The following is a 19,986-nucleotide window of genomic DNA, read 5'->3' as shown; positions in this document are numbered from 1 at the left end:
GTGTAACAGGATACTAACTGCTATCCTTCTTTGAGTCCCTTTCATTCTTATACACCCCATACTTCATTACTGGGGCAATATCCCAACACCATCACTTTTATCTTGACAATTCTCCTGCTATAAAAGTTTTTAAAAGTTCTGAACTCCTAAGCATCTGATATTCTTGGTCAATCTGAATCCAGTCTATCTTGTAATCAAATTCCACTTAATTAGTGAGTCTTTACTAAGTCACAGATAGCCCCTTCTTAGTTCTTAATGTCCCTATCATGTTGAATCAATTACTTTTAAGCTATGCAAGTATGGGTGTTATGCCTAGGACTAAAGAGAGAGAATGTGGGATTTCCTACACATCATAACTTCAAAGACAATCCAGCAGAAACCAGAGATAAAAATTCTTATTTGCTCTTAATTTCTTAAAATAACTTTTCCAGTTTTATTAAGCCTTATCTCAAATGACTTTAGAGGTATTTAAAGGAACATTTATTATAGATAGTAAGCATTTTCAGTGCTTGGAGCTGAAGGATTTTCTAATCAGTCTATTGCAAGAAACTTCTTAAATTCCCTTTTAATGGAAATATCATTTTCCTTCCCAGAATATTCTCGTCTTTCCCTTCTGCTGCCTAACTCATGTAAAATCAGCTGTCACATCCTCTGGATAGAATATATTCATTATATATTCCTTTAATTGTCCAGTCATTCAACCTATATTACCTGTAATTACAGTTCAGTGAAAAGATAAACATGAACAAAAGTAATTATGATATTGTTGCTATAATAAATGAATATTAAAAGTATAGTTGATCGAGTGATTAAGTTTGACCTGAATCTGGGTGAATGGCTCTTAACCAGGCTAACGAGGAAGTGGAAATAGTTTAGAAAAATGGAAGAATGGTTACAAAAGGACGTTTTCAGGGGACAGTGAATTCTGCAGGTTAGACTGAATTTGGTGCTGACAGAAAGGGTCCTGGGAGATGCAGCTGATAGAACTAGCAGCTAAAATCTTAATATAAAGGTTTTAAATAATAATAAAGTTTTAAACTGGACTAGCAGTTCTCAAACTCTTTAGAAACACACTTATGTGAGGTAAGAAAACAAAAACAACAAAACCCCCATGGCTCATCTATACCATTTTCTTGTGGAAAAATAACTGTAATAACAATAAAATATATCAAACAAGAAAATTTTGAGAGATTATAAATACAAACCCTAAAACAAGAACAGTATGAATGAACCATCTAAACCATAATGTATAAAATAACCTAATTATTTGAAAAATATAAGCTAAAAAAACTGAAGTATTTTTATTTTTGTAAATTTATGGCTTATAAGTGAATTTTGATAAGCATAGATTGTGTAGTAGTGAAGTCAAGGCTTTTAGAGTATCCATCACCCAAATAACGTACATCGAACCCTTAAGAAATTCTCTTCCAGCTCAGCGCCTGTGGCTCAAGTGGCTAAGGCGCCAGCCACATACACCTAAGGTGGTGGGTTCGAATCCAGCAATGATGGTTGCAACCAAAAAAAAAAATAGCCAGGCATTGTGGATGGTGCCTGTGGTCCCAGCTATTTGGGAGGCAGAGGCAGGAGACTCGCTTGAGCCCAGGAGTTGGAGGTTGCTGTGAGCTATGATGCCACAGCACTCTACCCAGGGGGAAAGCTTGAGGCTCTGTCTCAAAAAAAAAAAAAGAAATTCTCTTCCTCCATTTCCTTCCCCCCCTTCACCTTTCCAACACTCTAATTTTTATCATTCCCAACTCTACGTCCATGTGTACACATTATTTAGCTTCCACTTGGAAGCAGAACACGCAGTATTTGTCTGCGTTTCACTTTTCTCTCTTAAGATAATGGCCTTCAGTTCCATCCATGTTGCTGCAAATGACAGGATTTCTTTTTTTATGGCTGAAAAGTATCATTTTGTATCTATACCATATTTTCTTTATCTAATCATCCATTGATGGATAATAGGCTGACTTCATGTCTTTGGTATTATGAATAGTGCTACAATAAACATACAAGTGCAGGTTATCTTTTTGACGTAATGGTTTACTTTTAGGGAGACACCTAGTAATGTAATTGCTGGACTGAATGGTAGTTTTATTTTTAGTTCTTTGAGAAATTTCCACACCATTTTCCATAGAGGCTGTTGTAACTTTACACTCACTGTAAAATCAAAATGTTGCATTCCTTTTTCTTTGCACCCTCACCAACAGCTGTTGTTTGTTGTCTTTTTAATAACAGTCGTTCTGACTGATACATGACAGTATCTTTTTAAGCTATTGCCCTGGCTAGAGTGCCGTAGTGCCATAGCTCACAGCAAGCTTCAACTCTCAGGATTCAAGCAATCCTCTTGCCTCAGTTTTTCTCTTTTTAAGTAGAGACGGGGTCTCGCTTTTTGCTCAGGCTGGTCTCGAATTCATGAACTCAAGCAAATGTAACAATATCTTATTGTGGTTTTAACTTGTATTTCTCTAACAATTAGTGATGCTGAGCATTTTTTTATATACCTATTATTTCTTCTTTTGAAAAATATCTACTTATTTCTGTTGCTCATTTTTTAATGGGATTAATTAGGGGGTTTTAATTATTTTAATGTCTTGTTAAATGGATATTAATTCCCTGTCAGATGCATAGCTTCAAATATTTTCTCCCTTTCTGCACAAGTTGCTTACTTTGTTGATTATTTCTTTTGCCATCAGAAGCTTTTAGTTTAATTCCCATTTGTCTATTTTTGTCCTTCTGAGGTCTTAGTTATGAATTCTTTGCCTAGATCGACATCTAGAAGTTTTCTCTAGGTTTTCTTCTAGTATTTTTATAGTTTCAGGTCTTAAATTTCAGTCTTTAATCCAACTTGAGTTGATTTTGTATGTGGTGACAGACAGTCCAATTCATTCTTCTGATATGACACTCCAACTTTCCCAACACCATTTACTGAAAAAGGTGTCCTTCCCCCAGTGTATATTCTTATAGATTTTGGCAAAGATTGGTTGGCTACAGATAATGTGGCTTTATTTCTGAGTTCTCTATTCTGTTCTATTGCTCTATGTGTCTTTTTTATACCAGTACCATACTGGTTTGGTTACTATAGCCTTGTAATATAATTTGAAACCAGGTAACATGATGCCTTAACTTTGTTTTCTTTTGTTTAGGATTACCTTGGCAATTCAGGCTCTTCTTTAGTTCCATGTGATTTTTAGAACTTTTTTTTTTTTAATTCTGTGAAAAATAATGTTGATATTTTGAGATGGATTGCACTAAATCTGTAGATTACTTTGGGCAGTCATTTTAGTAATATTAATTCTTCTGATCCATGAGCATAGGCTGTTTTTCCATTTGTATGTGTCATCTATAATTTCTTTCTTCAGTGTTTTGTAGTTTTCCTTGTAGAGATCTTTCATCTCCTTGGTTAAATATATTCCTAGGTAGTTTGTAAGATTTTTGTAGCTAAAATAAATGAATTGCTTTCTTAATTTGGTTCTGAGCTATATTGTTATTGGTGTAAATGCTATTGGTTTTTGTACACTGATTTTGTATTATGAAAGTTTACTGAATTCATTTAACAAATCTAAGAGGTTTTGGTAGAATCTAGGTTTTTCTAGACAGAAGATCATATTATTAGTGGACAGGGATTATTTGACTTCCTCTTTTCCAATTTGGATATCTTTTATTTCTTTCTCCTGCCTGATTGCTCTGGCTAGACCAAAAATACTGTTGATGCAAGTATACATAACTATTCACTATACAGGATTAACCAAACAACCATAACAAAACAAACAGAGTTGATAATGATGAAACTAACTCCACAGTAATGTATAATTAAAAAGCAACACCAGCAGCATTTAAAAATGATGACCTGCTTAAAACAAGAGTGACGAATCTAATAATTTCTGCTACTTAAAGATTATGGTAGTACTGGAAGTAAAATGGAAGCCTAGATTAAAAAAGTAGCTTTGGTTGTGGAGTTGTCAGAGTCAGCTATGAGATACATATTTAAATAGGTCTCAGTGATGATCTATAGGTGAGTGTGAGAAAAAGGAAGTGAAGATCTGATGTTTCTAGCTTGGGTAACTGAGAAAATAGCTTTGGTATTAAAATAGAAAACAGGAGAGGAATCTAAAGTGAGGTCAAAGTGATGAGTTCAGTGATTGATCTGAAGTGTCCATAGACTATTTAGGTGGAAATGTCTAATCAATAGTTACAAATTTATTTATTCAGTGTCCAACATTAGCCAGGTGGTAGGAAAAATAAAAGACAATCTCCTTGCAACTTTAAAGGAGCTCACAATTTCGTTGAGGACACTTGGAATGCAGTGTAGTAATTGCTATGGCAGAGATGTGAAGGTGATCACCAGGTGATCACTGAGGAAGAACACAAACCCCAGTCAAAGGTAGTCAAAAAGCAGTGGAAAGTGGAGATAAAAATCTGCAGCCAAAACTTTATGAGATTACCCAAACAAAAGATAAAAATTAAAAATAAGTTCTGGGCAGTATCAACACTTAAGAAGTCTAAAGGTAAAAGCAAAAGATCAGAAGGAATGGTCAGAAAGTTAGGAGAAGAATCAGGAAAGAAACACTTTCAGGAAAGAAGTAGTCAATAGCTTCATAAACATGTTAAAGTCTATAAAAGGAAGACATAAATGAAGCTTGAATTTTATGTGTTAGGTCACTAATGCTTTTAGTGATGGTAGTTTCAATAAAAGTCTCATATCCATCTCTTCCTTTCCAACTTTACATACTAGTTATGGCTATCATTCACTCTTGCCTAAAATCCAAACTGTTCTTCTTACCTCTAATTTCTCTCATAACCATCCATCGTCCTATACAACACTGCCTAATCAATCCTAAAATGTAGCTCACCTACTCTAAAACCTTCACTGACCCACCACTACCTATCAAACTTAGCACAATACCTACCACACGTATTCAGGGCTCTTTACAAAAGGCCCCATTCTATCTTTCCGAGGTTATTTCTATTCTCCTTTTCATACAAAACAGTTCTATAATTTTCTTTCTTTTTTGAGATAAGTTCTTACTCTCTCACTCAAGCTGCAGTGCAGTAGGATGACCATAGCTCACTGTAGCCTCTCAAACTTCTGAGTTTAAGCAATCTAATCCTCCCAAAGCCTCCCAAGTAGCTGGGATTACAGGCACATGCCACTGTGCTTGGCCAATTTTTTCTACTTTTAATAGTAATATGGATCTTGCTTATATTGCTCAGGCTGATCTCAAACTTCTGCCTCAAACAATCCTTTTATCTGGGCCTCACAAAGTGCTATATTATGTGAGCCACTCTGACCAACCTTGTCCTACAATTAACATCCCACCAATTATATTTGGATAGTCACTTCCCTTTCCTGCTCTCAATGGAATCCACAATGAAAAGCTTCCAAGGTTGAAGGTATAATTACATTCCACAAATACAAACTTCACCACTCCTTACTTTAATTTTTAAGCTCCTTAATAACAATTAAAAGAGTAATAAAAGCATTTACAATAGCAATAAAAGACAAAATACCTAGAAGTGAACTTAATAAATGTCCAAGACATATATGAAGAAAACTTGAAAATACTCCAGGAGGTTTCAAAAGAAATCTCGAACATAGTAAATCTTTCTGTGTTCTTGCATGGAGGAGAGTTATTTAGAATAACTTCACCCTAACTACATGCAGTACATTATTAAGAAATAACAAGAAAAGCTAGAGTAAACTAACAAACTGGTAAAGACATAACTACATAGGCATAACTGAATAGTTATGTAGAAAAAATAAAATTAATCCCAGTGGTTTGGGAGGCTAAGGTGGGAGAACTGCTTGAGGCTAGGAATTAAGATCAAGCTGGGCAACAAAGTGAGACATTATCTCTACAAAAAAATTAAAAAATTAGCAGGCTGGTGTCATGCATCCATACAGCCTCAGCCATTCAGTAGGTTACACTGGGAGGATCACTTGAGCCCAAAAGTTCAAAGTGACAGTGAGCTCGGATCACATCACCTCATTTTAGCCTGGGCAATATAACCAGACCTTGCCTCTAAAAATAAATAAAATAAATTTTAGAAACAGAATAAAATTATACCTAAAACATCCTGTCATGCAGGTAAATTTCAAATACAACAAATATTTAATTGTTAAAAATATAACCACAAAAATATTAAAATAAAACATAACAGAATTCTTTACAACTCAAGATAGGAACCAGGCATGGTGGCTCATACCTTTAATCCTTTGGGAGGCAAAGGAAGAAGGATAGCTAAAGCCCAGGAGTTCAAGACTACCCTGGGCAACAGTGAGACCCCTATCTCTATAAAAAACAAAAGAAAACTTAGCCAGGCACTGTGGCATGCATCTGCAGTCCTATTCACTCAGGAGGATTACTTGAGCTCAGTGAGCTATGATGATGCTGCTGCACTGTAGCCCTGGCAACAGAGGGAAAGCTTCCCCCCCCCCACACCACCAAAAAAAGATAGGGAAAGTTTTGCTAATTGACTCAAAATCCTAAAGCTTAAGGAAAAAAATGATAAATTCAACCACACTTAAAAAAAAAAAACACTACCAACAACAACAAAAAATTCATAAGAAAAATAGGAAACTAGAAAAAATATTATCAAATGATCCACAGGTTAATTTTCCTAATGCATAAGAAATTCCCACAAATTGATAAGAAAAGGGTAAAAATCCCATAGAAAAAAGCAAGCAGGGGATATGAATTGACAACTCTCAGAAGAAAAAATAAAAATTTTTCTTAAATAGGGGAATAAGTTTAATCTCATTCATAACAGAAATGCAAATTAAAACTACATTAAATTCTTTAAAAATCAATTTTTCACCTACTGGCATAGCCAAAATATAAAAATTTGATAATGGGTGGTTTTGGTAAAGGTGTAGGACTACAGAAACTTTCAAGCTCTGTTTGTGGAGGTATAAAATGGTAAAAACCTATGGAGAGCAATAACAATATTACAAATATATACAAGTGGACCCTAAAACAAGAGTTTGAACTATGACAGTCCACCTATATATAGATTTTTTCCCCCAAATTCAGACTGCTGGGTGTGAGGGTTCATGCCTGTAATCCCAGCACTCTGGGAGGCTGGGAGGGTGGCCAAAAGGGTGGATTGACTCTGGGTGGATGACTTGAGCTCAGGAGTTTGAGACCTGCCTGAGCAAAAGCGACATCCCCGTCTCTAAAAAACTAGCTGGGCATTGTGGTGGGCATCTGTAGTCCCAGCTACTTGGGAGGCTTGAGGCAAGAGAATCACTTGAGCCCAAGAGTAGAGGTTGTTGTGAGCTATAATGCCACTGCACTCTATTGGGGGCAACAAAGTGAGACTCTGTCCTCCTCTCCCCCCACCAAAAAAATTTTTTCAGATTGAAAATACAGTATTTTCAAGATGCAAAACACGCATATATACAGGGCTGACTTTTTCTATACATTTTTCATTACCTAAGCCTTGAGTATATGTAGATTTTGGTATATGCAGGGGTTCTGGAATTATCCCTGCGTATACCAAGGGATATTCACTCTTTACCCACTCTTTACTAAACTTTACTTTTAGTAATTTAGTCCAAGGTTATGGATATTCAAAGTTATTTAGCACAACACTGTATGAAACAGCAGAAGACAGAAGCTATCTAAAATATCTACTTTTTAGACAAATCAATATTCACTAACAAAAACAAATAAAATATCTAACAATAGAGTAATTAGTTCAAGAAATTATGGCATATCCATATGAGGATATTATGCCACTATAAAACAAAACTGGGAAGAGGGAGGCATAAGGCCTCAACATTTAATAAGAATCTTAAGATTTGGTAAATGAAAAGTGTCATCATAAAAAATTAATACAAAAACAAAAAATACATAAAAAAGAATACAAAAAACTTCCATATATATCTATAGGTCCAAATACACCAACAAATAAAAACCAAGGTTCAGAACCATGTATATTATGCTAACATTTGTAAAAAAAAAGGGGGAGGAACATGTTTATATTTTACATAAGAAAATATATAAATATAAATATAAAATATAAACAATCTCTAGAATTACACAGAAGGAAACAGTAATAGCTACTTAGTGCTCTGAGTGAGAACTTAGTGGATGAGGAACATAGAAAAGAAACTTCTCATACACTTTTTTCATGCTTTTGAAATTTTCAACATAAATATATTACCTATCTTAAAAATTAAGAACTTTAAAATGTGTTTTTAAAAGGGTGAAATTCTATAAACTGGAGCATTACATAAATACTACGTAATATCCTGACAGAGGTTATTCCAACCAAAAAACTCTTCCCGGTGAAAATATCTGTTCACACAATCAGTGAGCTTACTCTGCCATGGCACCTAATAAGAGTGAAGGCGCAGTGAAGTTCCCAAAGTTACAAACCAGACAGTATGAACTTTGATTGAGCTAGAACACATTCAATTTCTAAAATTAACCTTTCGGGTTATTAGGCAGCTGTTTTATAAGAAATATTTCAATCTATTCAGAAACAATGTATGATAAGCACATTTTTAAAACCACAGTGTCAATTACTTTGCTGACTAAGGTAAAAAATCTAAGCCAAGTACCCAATTGTTCTTTTATAACTGGCTGTAATTACTTCCCACAAACTGGCTAACACACAACATCTTTATTAAAGGGCTAAGAATTACAGGGTTTTGCAACATAAAAGAATCTTCTCAGTTCATATCCTTTCCCAAGGTAGTGTGCCATCTGTAAGGTGGAGTCTACTGAACCCAGATGCCTTGCTGCTATCTTTCCTATTACTATACCATACTTCTTCCCACAATTGCTTACTTGGTACTCTCTTAGAATTGTAAGAGATTCTCAGGACTAAGTTTTTGAACCCAGAAAGTTGGTCTACAGGTAAAAAGAAATCTCAGAGAGATGAGACAACTCCTTGTGATTTTATAAAAGATAAACTTTGTGATCGGCTATTACTACACTATATCATTTAAATGACATCTGGAGGGCGGCAAGCCTGGCCCAGCCAAAAACTGGAAACAAACAAACAAACAAATTACATCTGGAGCTCTGCAATAACAATGGTAATAAAAATATAGTTACACTCCTTACATAGGAATTATTTAATAAAAACTAAGGATCATGACTTTTATTGTACATAAACTGTGTTTCATGCCTGTATTTCTTGACACTAATTTCTCTACTCTCTCATCATTATATCACTAACCCCAAAGCCTATCAATTATAGTTGCATGATTATTTCTTTTAATGAAGAAAATACATAGTATCATTTCCCACATTTTATTTAATGGAAATGAATGGTTTATCTTCAACCAATATTAATGTTTTAATTTGTCTCAAAGAACAAGTATTGCATTTTAAAAAACTTACTTCCAAAATATTACCAAACCCCAATGTAAGGACAAATCAGAAGGGGCCCAATGTTTGGAAAAGTATTTCCCAATATTTACATTTCACCATATTAATCTATAATGGGCCCAGTGCAGTGGCTCATGCCTGAATCCTAGCACCTACCACCTATTTCCATAATAGGAGGCTCCCTGGAGGTCAGGAGTTCAATACCACTTGAGCAAAAATAGAAAAATTAGCTAGTGTAGTGGTGTGTGCCTATAGTCTCAGCTAGCCAGGAGGTTGAGGCAAGAGGACTGCTTGATCCCAGGAGTTTGAGGTGCTGTGAACTAGGTAGAGGCCATGGCACCCTAGGCCAGGCAAAAGAATGAGACTCTGTCTCAAAAACAAAAAACAAAAACACAAAACTAAAATGTTTTCTTCTGCCTTCCAGTTTTATACAACAAATCCATCCAACACAGCCTGCTTTTCTCTAGTACTTTATGTGCAATGGTAACACACATAAAATTATAAACAAGACTCATAAACATTTATCAATGACTATATCACTGTTGCTTAATGCAAATGAACCTCATTTTACCCAAATTCAAAAATATACAAAATCATAAATTAGAATGTTCACTGTAAGGTTAGAAAATGTGATGTAGACTTACTTACCTACATAATGCATATTAAGAGCCAAATACTTATACTGAAAAAGAGGGTTGTTACTCAGACTACTTCTTTGGATCTGCTGGAAAAAAGAGCTGACATCCCATCTGTACAGGACATCCAACAGCATGATGCTTGGCACCCTCAGGGCCACATTTAACATTGCCTCCAGTTTCTCCTTTGCAGCCATCTTTGCTTTTTTTTTTTCCCCCTATAAAGTATACCTAAAATTCAGAAGACACAACATATAAAAATAAGTCAACACAAATAGCTTTTAAATATCCTTTTATTAATCTAATGAATTGTCACATACTACACAAAAACTGTTAGAATACATAAAACTCTTTAGCCATATCTATTGTTTTTATGTACTTATGACATAAATTTCATATTGTGTTTTCACATCGACCCTTCCAGTTCTGCCCAATCTTAGGATTCTAATTAAATGTTCAAGCCTCAAAACTTGTTTTTTTTAAAAGCCACTAAGTCCAAATCTAAGCACTCAGAAACAAAATACCCTACTAAGAAAATAGTAACTTTTGCCTAATTAACTTGAAAAATTCACCCATATAAAATTCCTTGATATTTATGTAGCTTTTAAAAAATAGGCCAAATTTTTAATATTTCCTCTAAGGAAAAGCCTAATCAATTCAATAAAAATTTGACAACTGCAAATTTAGTTTGCAATATCTCACAGTCTATCCTTTTCCTTATTCACTTACAACCAAAACTGAATTACTACATTTACAATCCAGAGAGTTCATGACGTAGATACACAGGGAAAAATTATTGCAATATTATTTACTTGAATTTTTAAACTTAGTCTAAATAAAATCTTCATAATCTTTCTTAAAAGTGGGAAAATAAAGTTCATCAAATTCTTCCCTTGATGCACAGACAGACAAGCAGGCACATGGAAGAAGTTAGGCCTTGAGTCTGCAGCTCTTTGCTTACATAGATGGCTATTAAGTAGAAAGAGAACAAAAATAAACAAATAATAAAGGAAATGAAAGGCAGTTATCAAGACAATCTACTATTTAAAAGGGCAGCTGAGGCTTGGCAACTGTAGCTCAGCTGCTAGGGCGTCCGCCACATACACCAGAGCTGGTGGGTTCAAATACAGCCCAGGCCTGCCAAACAAGGACACCTACAACCAAAAAATAAAAATAGCCAGGCGTTGTGGCGGGCGCCTATAGTGCCAGCTATTGGGGAGGCTGAGGCAAGAGAATCCCTTAAGCCCAAGAGTATGAGGTTGCTGTGAGCTGTGACACCACGGCTCTCTACCGAGGGTGATGTAGTGAGACTCTGTCTCAAAAAAAATAAATAAATAAAGGGTAGTTGAAGGCAACACTATTTCAGATGGCAGAGCTACAAATTAACCCAAGGAATTACAAGAAAACAGTGCAAACAAAAGTGGGTAAAGGACAATTTAAAGAGTAAAGATAATCCTGGATTATTGGCTCTAACAATATCCTTTTAAGAATTTTGCTGAGAAAGTTAAACACATTTCTAGCTTTGGCAGTAATTTCAAACTTTACAGGACAAATGAAAACATTTGTTTCTAAAGAAAATTATAGGGACAGACTGCTATGCTATGGCTAAATATTAGTCAGTGTTTCCAACTTACCCTCCAATTTACATAGCTTCCTAGCTCAGACAGTTAAAAGTTAAAGGCCGCTCAATTTAATACACCATTAATAAAAGGCTTTCAATGAGCATATATCAATCATTCCCATAACCCAAATGTTGTCTTATAGTTATATCCTACCAATAATATAAAATTAGCATTTTTATAGGTAAGAACTTTAATTCTGATTATTTTAAATAAACAAGACCATTTTAATAATTTTCTTATGTAAGAAAAAATACTATTGTGAGAATCAAAACCAAATAGCTATTATTCTAAAGAGGGAAAAAGCACTGAAAAATAAAATCTCTAATCTTTAACATTTATTGAACACTACACATCCAGGTACCTTCTAAATTTCTCCAAGTTCATGTTATTATTTAAACAAAAAAGTCCTAGGAAAAAATCCACCAAAATTTCCACAGTAATATCCTTTCAACAATGGTGCTGGGGTAATTTTTATTCTCTTCTATCATTTTCTATTTGTCAAGTTTTCTAAAGTATGTATGTATTATTTTATCGGGGGGGGGGAAGAGTCTAAAAGAAAATATTGATTCAAAGTGTAATTAGTGTAAGCTACCTAGATGACTTCAAGAAATATATAGAAAATAACTACTTACTCTGCTGGTCAAAATGATAACTCAATGCCCTTTTGAGAATTTTTTTTTTTTTTTTTTTTTTTTTTGGAGACAGAGCCTCAAGCTGTCCCCCTGGGCAGAGTGCCATGGCATCACACTCACAGCAACCTCCAACTCCTGGGCTCAAGCGAGTCTCCTGCCTCCGCCTCCCAAGTAGCTGGGACCACAGGCGCCTGCCACAACGCCCGGCTATTTTTTGGTTGCAGCCGTCATTGTTGTTTGGCGGGTCCGGGCTGGGGATTCCAACCCGCCACCTTAGGTGTACGTGGCTGGCGCCTTAGCCGGTTGAGCTATAGGCGCCGAGCCCCCTTTTGAGAATTTAATACAAAGTATATGAATATATTTTTCTCACAAACCACCAGCCACATGGGATAATGATCATGTATACTGAGATAACAGTATCACTGACAGGTTATATACCGTTTTTCCATATTCTAGAATCCAATATAAATCATTGTCCCTGTTTTTTCAAGTTAACAAAAGGAGTCTATGACTGAGTTAATACTTGCAATTACTTACTCAGTAAAGGTAATACTACCTTTACTTCATTTGATCTGTTTTTAATATTTTGTTATTTTAAAATAAACCCATTTTCACCATTTACTGTAACTCTTAAAAGGAGTAAAGAAAAAAATACAAACAAATAACTAATCCTGCATTATAAATCAAGATCTGCTGGGGGAAACAAAACCTCCCTAATCCTTACAGAGAGAGGATCATCTCTGCCTCAAAAGGAGGCCATTAGCAGAACAGCCCCGCTGTTCCCTCTTAATTTCTACCCACTATTTCTAACTGACAAATATAACAAAGAATAGTAAACAGGAAGTATTTCTAGTTCTATAAAGAGAAAATCTTGGGAACCTAAAGCTGTTAATACAGAAGAATATCCAAGAAGAGAGATCCTCCAACTCTCACTTTATAGTTAACTCAAGACTCAAAATGTTTTTAAAAAGGATCTTAGAATTAATATGCCCATTTATTAATAAATCTATTGCTTACTAAATATTTCATTTATTTCTGTTTGTGAGTGATATTTTAGCAAGTCACTGGCAAGCTGGCCATGTATAAAGGCATGGAGGAAACAAGTTTAATACCTCAAAGCAAAAAACAATTTTTTAAACTTTGAACCTTTCTAAAATAAGAGTACACATGATAGGTAGTAACCAACATCAACACAAATAAGTACTGTACACTACACTATAACACCACACACTAAACCAACATCTAAATGGAATTTTCAAATACTCATCTTGTTTGCAGATACCTGAAATCATTCACACACACCAGCCAAGTCACTACATTATACCAACATGAAGTAGAAATGGAACCTTCTCTTCTGAAGTAGAGAATACCTCTATAATAGTTTGGTTCACAACTAATTTGTCTTTTTCCAGATTTATGTCAGATGGGGCTAATAAGCATATTCTAAAGTTGGAGGAAGCTCAAAATTCTCTTAAAACCAAAAAAAAAAAAAAAAAGGTTGCTTTGGCTATTTGGGCCCTTTGCTGGTTCCAGACAAAGCATAGCATTATTTTTTTCTAGATCTGAGAAAAACGATGTTGGTATTTTGATGGGGGATTGCATTGAATTTGTAAATCACTTTGGTTAGTATGGGCATTTTAATAATGTTATTTCTACCAATCCATTAATATATGTTTTTTTCATTTGTTTACATCCCCTGCAACTTCCGTCCTCAGTGATTTGTAGTTCTCTTTGTAGAGATCTTTCTCAATTCCAGAAGTTTCCTGGCAGAATCTCTGGGGTTTTCTAGATGTAAGATCATATCATCACCCAAGAATGATAGTTTGACCTCCTGTTTCTCCATCTGGATACTCTTAATTTCCTTCTTTTGCATGACTGCTCTGGCTAGGATTTCCCCCAGTATGTGGAACAGAAGTGGTGACAGTGGGCAACCTTAAACAAAAGGAACAAATCTGGAGGCATCACTTTCTCAGAATGTAAACTATATCACAAGGCTATAGAAACCAAAACAGAACAGTGAATTCCTTTGTAAAACTGTCCACATATTGCCATCTGATATAAAGTAGACAGCAATACACACTGGGAAAAAGAATCCCTATTCAATAAATGGTGCTGGGAAAATTGGATAGCCATATACAGAAGACTGAAACAGGATCCGTATCTCTCAACACTCACTAAAATTAATTCAAGATGGATTACAAACATAAATCTAAGACATGAAACTATAAAACAGCCAAGAAGAAAATGATGGAAAAACTCTTGTAGGCATCAACCTAAGCAAAGAATTTATGAAGCAGACCCCATTTTAAAAGCCTCTTTAGGCTCAACACCTGGAGCTCAAGCAGTTAAGATGCCAGCCACATACACCAGAGCTGGGAGGTTCGAATCCAGCCTGGGCCTGCCAAACAACAATGACAACTACAACCAAAAAACAGCCAGGCGTTGTGGCCAGCACCTGTAGTCCCAGCTACTTGGGAGGCTGAGGCAATTGCTTAAGCCCAGGAGTTGGAGGTTGCTGTGAGCTGTGATGTCACATCACTTTACCCAGGGCAACAGCTTGAGGCTCTGTCTCAGAAAAAAAATAAGGCTCAGCACCTGTGGTTCAAGTGGCTAAGGTGCCAGCCACATACACCTAAGGTGGCAGGTTCAAATCCATCCTGGGCCCGCCAAACAACAATGACAGCTGCAACCAAAAAATAGCCAGGCGTTGTGGCGGGTGCCTGTGGTCCCAGCTACTTGGGAGGTGGAGGCAGGAGACTTGCTTGAGCACAGGAGTTGGAGGTTGCTGTGAGCTGTGATGCCACTGCACTCTACCCAGGGGGACAGCTTGAGGCTCTGTCTCAAAAAAATAAATAAATAATTAAAATAAAAAGCCTCTTCACAGACGAGGAAACAATCAAGAGAGCAAATAGACAACCTACAGAATGGGAGAAAATACTAGCATGCTATAATCCGATAAAGAAATGTAATAACCAGAATCTACAAAGAACTCAAACAAATCAGCAAGAAAAATATCAGACAACTTCATTAAAAAGTGAGCAAAAGATATGAACAGAAGCTTTTCAAAAGAAAATAGACTAATGGCCAATAAACACGAAAAACATTCAACACTACTAAACATCAGGGAAATGCAAATTCAAACCACAATGAGATATCACTTAACCCCAGTGAGAATGGCTTCCATCAAAAAATCCAAAACAATAGAATGTTGGCATGGATGCAGAGAGAAAGGAACCCTTATACAATGTTGGAAGGACTGCAAACTAGTTAAATCTCTGTGAAAACAGTATGGAAATTCCTCAGAGAGCTACAAGTAGACCTACGATTCAATCCAGCAATCTCCTACTAGATATTTATCTAAAGAGAAAAAAGTCATTTTATCAAAAAGATGCTTACACTAGCATGTTTATTGCAGCACATTCACAATTGCAAAGATGTGGATACAACCCAACTGCCCATCAATTCATGAGTGGATTAAGAACATGTGGTGTATGTACGTCATGGAGTATTACTCAGCCAGATAAAAACAATGAACTAATACCTTTTGCAACAATTTGGACAGACCTAGAGAGCGTTCTCCTAAGGGAAGTATCCCAAGAATGGAAAAACAAACACCACATGAGCTATTATACTGGAACTACATTCTCCTAAGTGAAGTTATCTCAAGAATGGAAAAGCAAACACCACATGTGTTCACTATTAAATTGGAACTATCCTATCATCACTCATGTGCACAGAGGGAAATAAAACCCGATGGAAATCAAGCAGATAGGAGAAAGGAGGATAGGATGGATGAAATCATATCTAACCAGTACAATGTACACTCTCTGGGAGACAGGCAGTACAAAAGCAAGCCAAGTAACCAGGACATTTGCACCTCTATAATATCTGAAATTAAAAGAAAACTGAAACTACTACTACTAATACCAAACAATCCTAGAAAACAAACAGGAGAGCTGAATACAAAAAAAATTTAAAGGTCTGACATATCCAAAGCCAAACACATAAACTTCCTGTAGTGTTTCACCTTCCATGCAATATCTTAAAATTTCCTCCTTGAACTGTGAAAACAAGTGGGAAAGTAATGTCAACTGTGTCTCAAACTTAAAGATACTTTATACAGTAAAACAGTTAAAAGAAAAAAAAAAACGGACATTTCTTTTCAATACCACAAGAAAGTTGCAACAAAATGCTAACCAAAAGAAAGACCTCCACAATTTCATTAAGTGACTTTCCCAGGCTTGGAAGCAACAATCAGTACCTACAAAAACATTCATGTGTTATAGAAGCATAATGCTGTACAGTTTACCATTCAGATTTGTGGTTTAGGAAACACAGGAGGCCGAGTTCTACACTTTCTTAAAACTGCACAGAATTTTGGGTTTGAATTTGAAGAAATCAAATCATCCTGAACAATATAAAAAAAGGTTTAAGTTTTAAAGTCACAGCTAGTTTCTGTGGAAGAACTAAGAAAGAAATAGAAGTGGAAAGTGTGATATTAAAAAAAGGAAAACAGTACTCACATCTCCTAAACTCTTTTTCAAAAAGGCAAAGCAAAAATAAGAATGACAGGTGACCTAAGTTGTAATAACATTCAGTAAAATACTTAATTTTTAGGACTTAAGGTTTCTACACATTCCTCACCACCACCACAAGAAAAGCAAACACTATCATTTATCATTAATCTCCTTTCTTTGTCCCAACCATTAAAAAAAACTCTACTATCAACTAAAACTGATTTTAAGAAAGACACATTTTCTGCGGTCTGACAAAGATGTTAAGCCCTGAAAATATAGGAGGGCAAAGCTAGAGCCTAGAATTATAAGTAAACTCAGCCCAGAACTGAGATACCAGGAAAGAGAACGCACTTCTTACATAAGCATTGGCACATGTTTTAAATATAGCTGGTCCTCCCCACTCCCACTCGTTGCAAGCTAACTTTGTATGTACCTGATTTCTACATAAACTACTAGCAATTCTGTGGTTTCCCGTCATCTCCTAAAACGGGAAGATAGGGAGCCCACTTTGAATATAAGGGCCTTCTTTCGATTTAAAGAGAGACAGAAGAAACAAAAACTGCTACTTCTGCCATCGGGTACTCAGCCTGGGTCACGACTGCCGCACCGACAGCTCATCCTTTGGGCATGATTCAAGATTCAGTAGAACTGCACACTCCGTATTTTAAAAAATAAGACACACAGTTCTCTCCTTTCCTTTCAGACTAGTTTCCTGTTTATTGCAGACTGCGATGCAAAGCCATCCATTAATCTTTGATGCCTGCTCAACTGCACAGGCCCCTTCCTCTCTCCCCGCACCTCCTCCCACCATGCCTGCTGATCTCACTTGCGTTTGAACTATAGTAACCCCAATCCAGCTCGCAGCAAGCAGACAGCGCAGCAGCAATGGCAACCCGGCCGCAACCGCCTCGGGGTTAGGGGGATTATGTTAAGGAAAAACTCCGCCAGGAGAGGCCCAGAAGCTCCCTTCCAGTCTCGCCAAGGGTGCTGCCTCTGCCCCAACACGCTCCAAGGAGCTAGAGAAGAATGATGCGGGTGAAGTTCCGCATCCCCGCACAGAAAAGGGACTTATTCCAGAGGGAAGAGCATGGGTCTCGGGTCCTTGGTTGGGGAAAGCAGAACTGGAGAAGGACAGAGGGGATGGCAAGTGACAGAGGAAATCACTGAGACAAAAAGGGATGAGGAGCCCTCTTACAGCAAAAAGGAACTGACAAACGAGAAGCAGAGCAATGGGTCCCCATTCGAAGATGGCTTGGCAGGCCTTTCCGCAGCCCCAAACAATCTTACACCGCAGGAAAGTAGGGAGGATGAGTGTTTGGGGATGCGTAGACCAAAGAAAGCGAAAGGAAGAGGGAAGGAAGCTTGGAAGCAAAGTGGACAAAGACAAAAAAAAAAAAAGGCAAAGTTGGAAATGAAATTGAAGAAAAGGAGCTGGAAAGGGGCAACTCTGGGTCTTTAAAAAGGAATTGAAATGGGGTGCTGCGGAGGCGAAGGGGGAGAACCCCAAGTAAAGAGCATCTTAGGAATGTGAGGGATATTTCCAGGCCCTGGAGAGGAAGGGAAGGAAGGGCAGGGAGGCCGCCGGGGCCGCGGAGCTGCAGGAGGGGGCTCTGCACTGGGCCTCTCCGAGGGCGGGTCAGAGGGAACCGGTCCGAGCGCGGAGGAACGCAGGAGGGGCTGAAGATGGGAGGGAGGAGTGCGGCGGGTGAAGAGGGACTGTGGACTTTGCTGAGGCTAGAGAGAAGAGGGAGGTGAAGCGGGGGAAGGGGGAAAGAGAAGAGGGAGAAGAGGAAGGAGCTGGCAATCGGATGGGGGAGGGGAGGATGGACGTGGGGAGAGATGGATGGACGTGGGAAGCGGACCCAAGGCGCAGGGAAGGGAAGGGGCGGGCCGGCCGGCTTGATCACCTCGGGCTGCGGCCTCCCTCCCTGCGAGGCGGCGCTGCGGGTCGGCGGGCTCCGCAACTCCCCGGCTCTCTCGCCCGCCCTCCCGTTTTCGGGCGGCGGCGGCGGGGGCCGGGACGGCGCGGCTCACAGCGGCGGCTCTTCTGCGCCGGTCCTTGGTTGCTTCGTCTTGGGAGGCGGAGGCGGCGGCAGCGGCGGCGGCAGCGACCCGACCCGTGCGGTCACCATCGTCCGCGGCAGCAGGCGCTCGCGGGCCGAGCCCCTCAGCAGCCGGCGGCAGCGGCAGCCATGGCCTCCTGCGCTCGCTCCTCCCGCCCCCGGCGCTCTGCGGCGGCCGTGGCCCGGCTCCCGCGTTCTGCGCCTGCGCGCGGCCCGGCCAGCGCGGCGCGCCCCTCCTCCGCCCCCTCCCGCGCGCGCCCGCGCTCACTCACAATCCGACCAGCGAAGGGGTCCCCGCGCCGCCTCCGGTACGTGGGCGGGAGGCACTACTAGCATCTCCCTGCCCTCACAGTTGGGCGGCTGGGCCTATGGAGACGCGTACCACGGCGACACCTGTACACGCACTGTGACACGCGCCATTCTGACACACGTGCTCTCTCACACTCCCCAAACACCACGAGCCGCACGCGCTCACACCCACACTCACCTGCAGGGACCACGTGGGAGAATGTGAAGGGCTGATCTTGTCCGGGTGCAGTCTCAATAGCAGTGATGCCAGATTTTTTTTTAACTTTTGACTGGACTAGACTGTCAACTCCAAGGCACCAGGGACCACATCCGTGATGGCTCAAGCAATGCCCAGCACTCAGAAAACCTCTGTGGAATAAGTGAGTGGATGAATGAATTAATAGCAACTGTTCACTGGGTATCTTTAAAAATAACGACCCCTTAGTTTGGTTCAAAGAATTTTACTGCAGTATGGAATTAAATGGTGATTATGTGTTTGTCTTGGCTTGGTCTAAGGTTCAAAACAGATTAGTGTGCTTTCCTCTCCTTAACACCTAGGAAACCCAGGTGTTCTGTCCAGTCTCTAGCACTGATTGATGCACAGTCCTACCTTAATTTAACTGTCAACACCTTTTAGGGCAGGAACTCTTCCCCACAATTATGTAGACTGAAGATGTTGTGTATGTACAGAGCAAATCAAGGATGTCGCCAGTCTTCTGATCTTTGGCAAGACTTCTTATTCCCCCCATTTGTCCACAACTCTGCCTCACCGGGACCTTCCACAACCCCTACCTCTATCTGTCCCCACCACCGAAAGTGCTGTACCTTGAGTTCTCTTTGGTTAGTTCTTAGCCAATTTCTGCTAGAACCTGCTCTGCCCTTTGA

The 19,986-nt window shown here is 38.5% G+C and overlaps 1 protein-coding gene across 2 annotated transcripts in view; it reads right to left on the bottom strand.

Moving 5' to 3' along the window:
• Positions 1–18,957, bottom strand: part of RNF145 (ring finger protein 145) — a 54,517-nt gene extending 35,560 nt beyond the window's left edge. Inside the window, exons 1-3 of one of the 2 annotated variants that reach the window (XM_003781994.3) lie at positions 17,173–17,267; positions 16,985–16,991; positions 9,993–10,197 (exon numbers count right to left, since the gene is read on the bottom strand). In XM_003781994.3, coding sequence (XP_003782042.1) covers positions 9,993–10,197; positions 16,985–16,991; positions 17,173–17,228 — 268 coding nt within the window. In that variant the 5' untranslated portion in view covers positions 17,229–17,267. Of the gene's footprint in view, positions 1–9,992; positions 10,211–16,984; positions 16,992–17,172; positions 17,268–18,657 lie in introns of those variants that run through there. The other variant, XM_023515346.1, reaches the window with a different exon arrangement.
• Positions 18,958–19,986: the final 1,029 nt, after the last annotated feature.

The sequence above is a fragment of the Otolemur garnettii genome, unplaced genomic scaffold (genome assembly GCF_000181295.1).
Source record: "Otolemur garnettii isolate 467f Iridium unplaced genomic scaffold, OtoGar3 scaffold00003, whole genome shotgun sequence".
In the NCBI taxonomy this organism is placed as follows: Eukaryota; Metazoa; Chordata; class Mammalia; order Primates; family Galagidae; genus Otolemur; species Otolemur garnettii.
The sequence above is the reverse complement of the archived record's forward strand: the minus strand, read 5'-3'. Positions and strand labels throughout refer to the sequence as shown.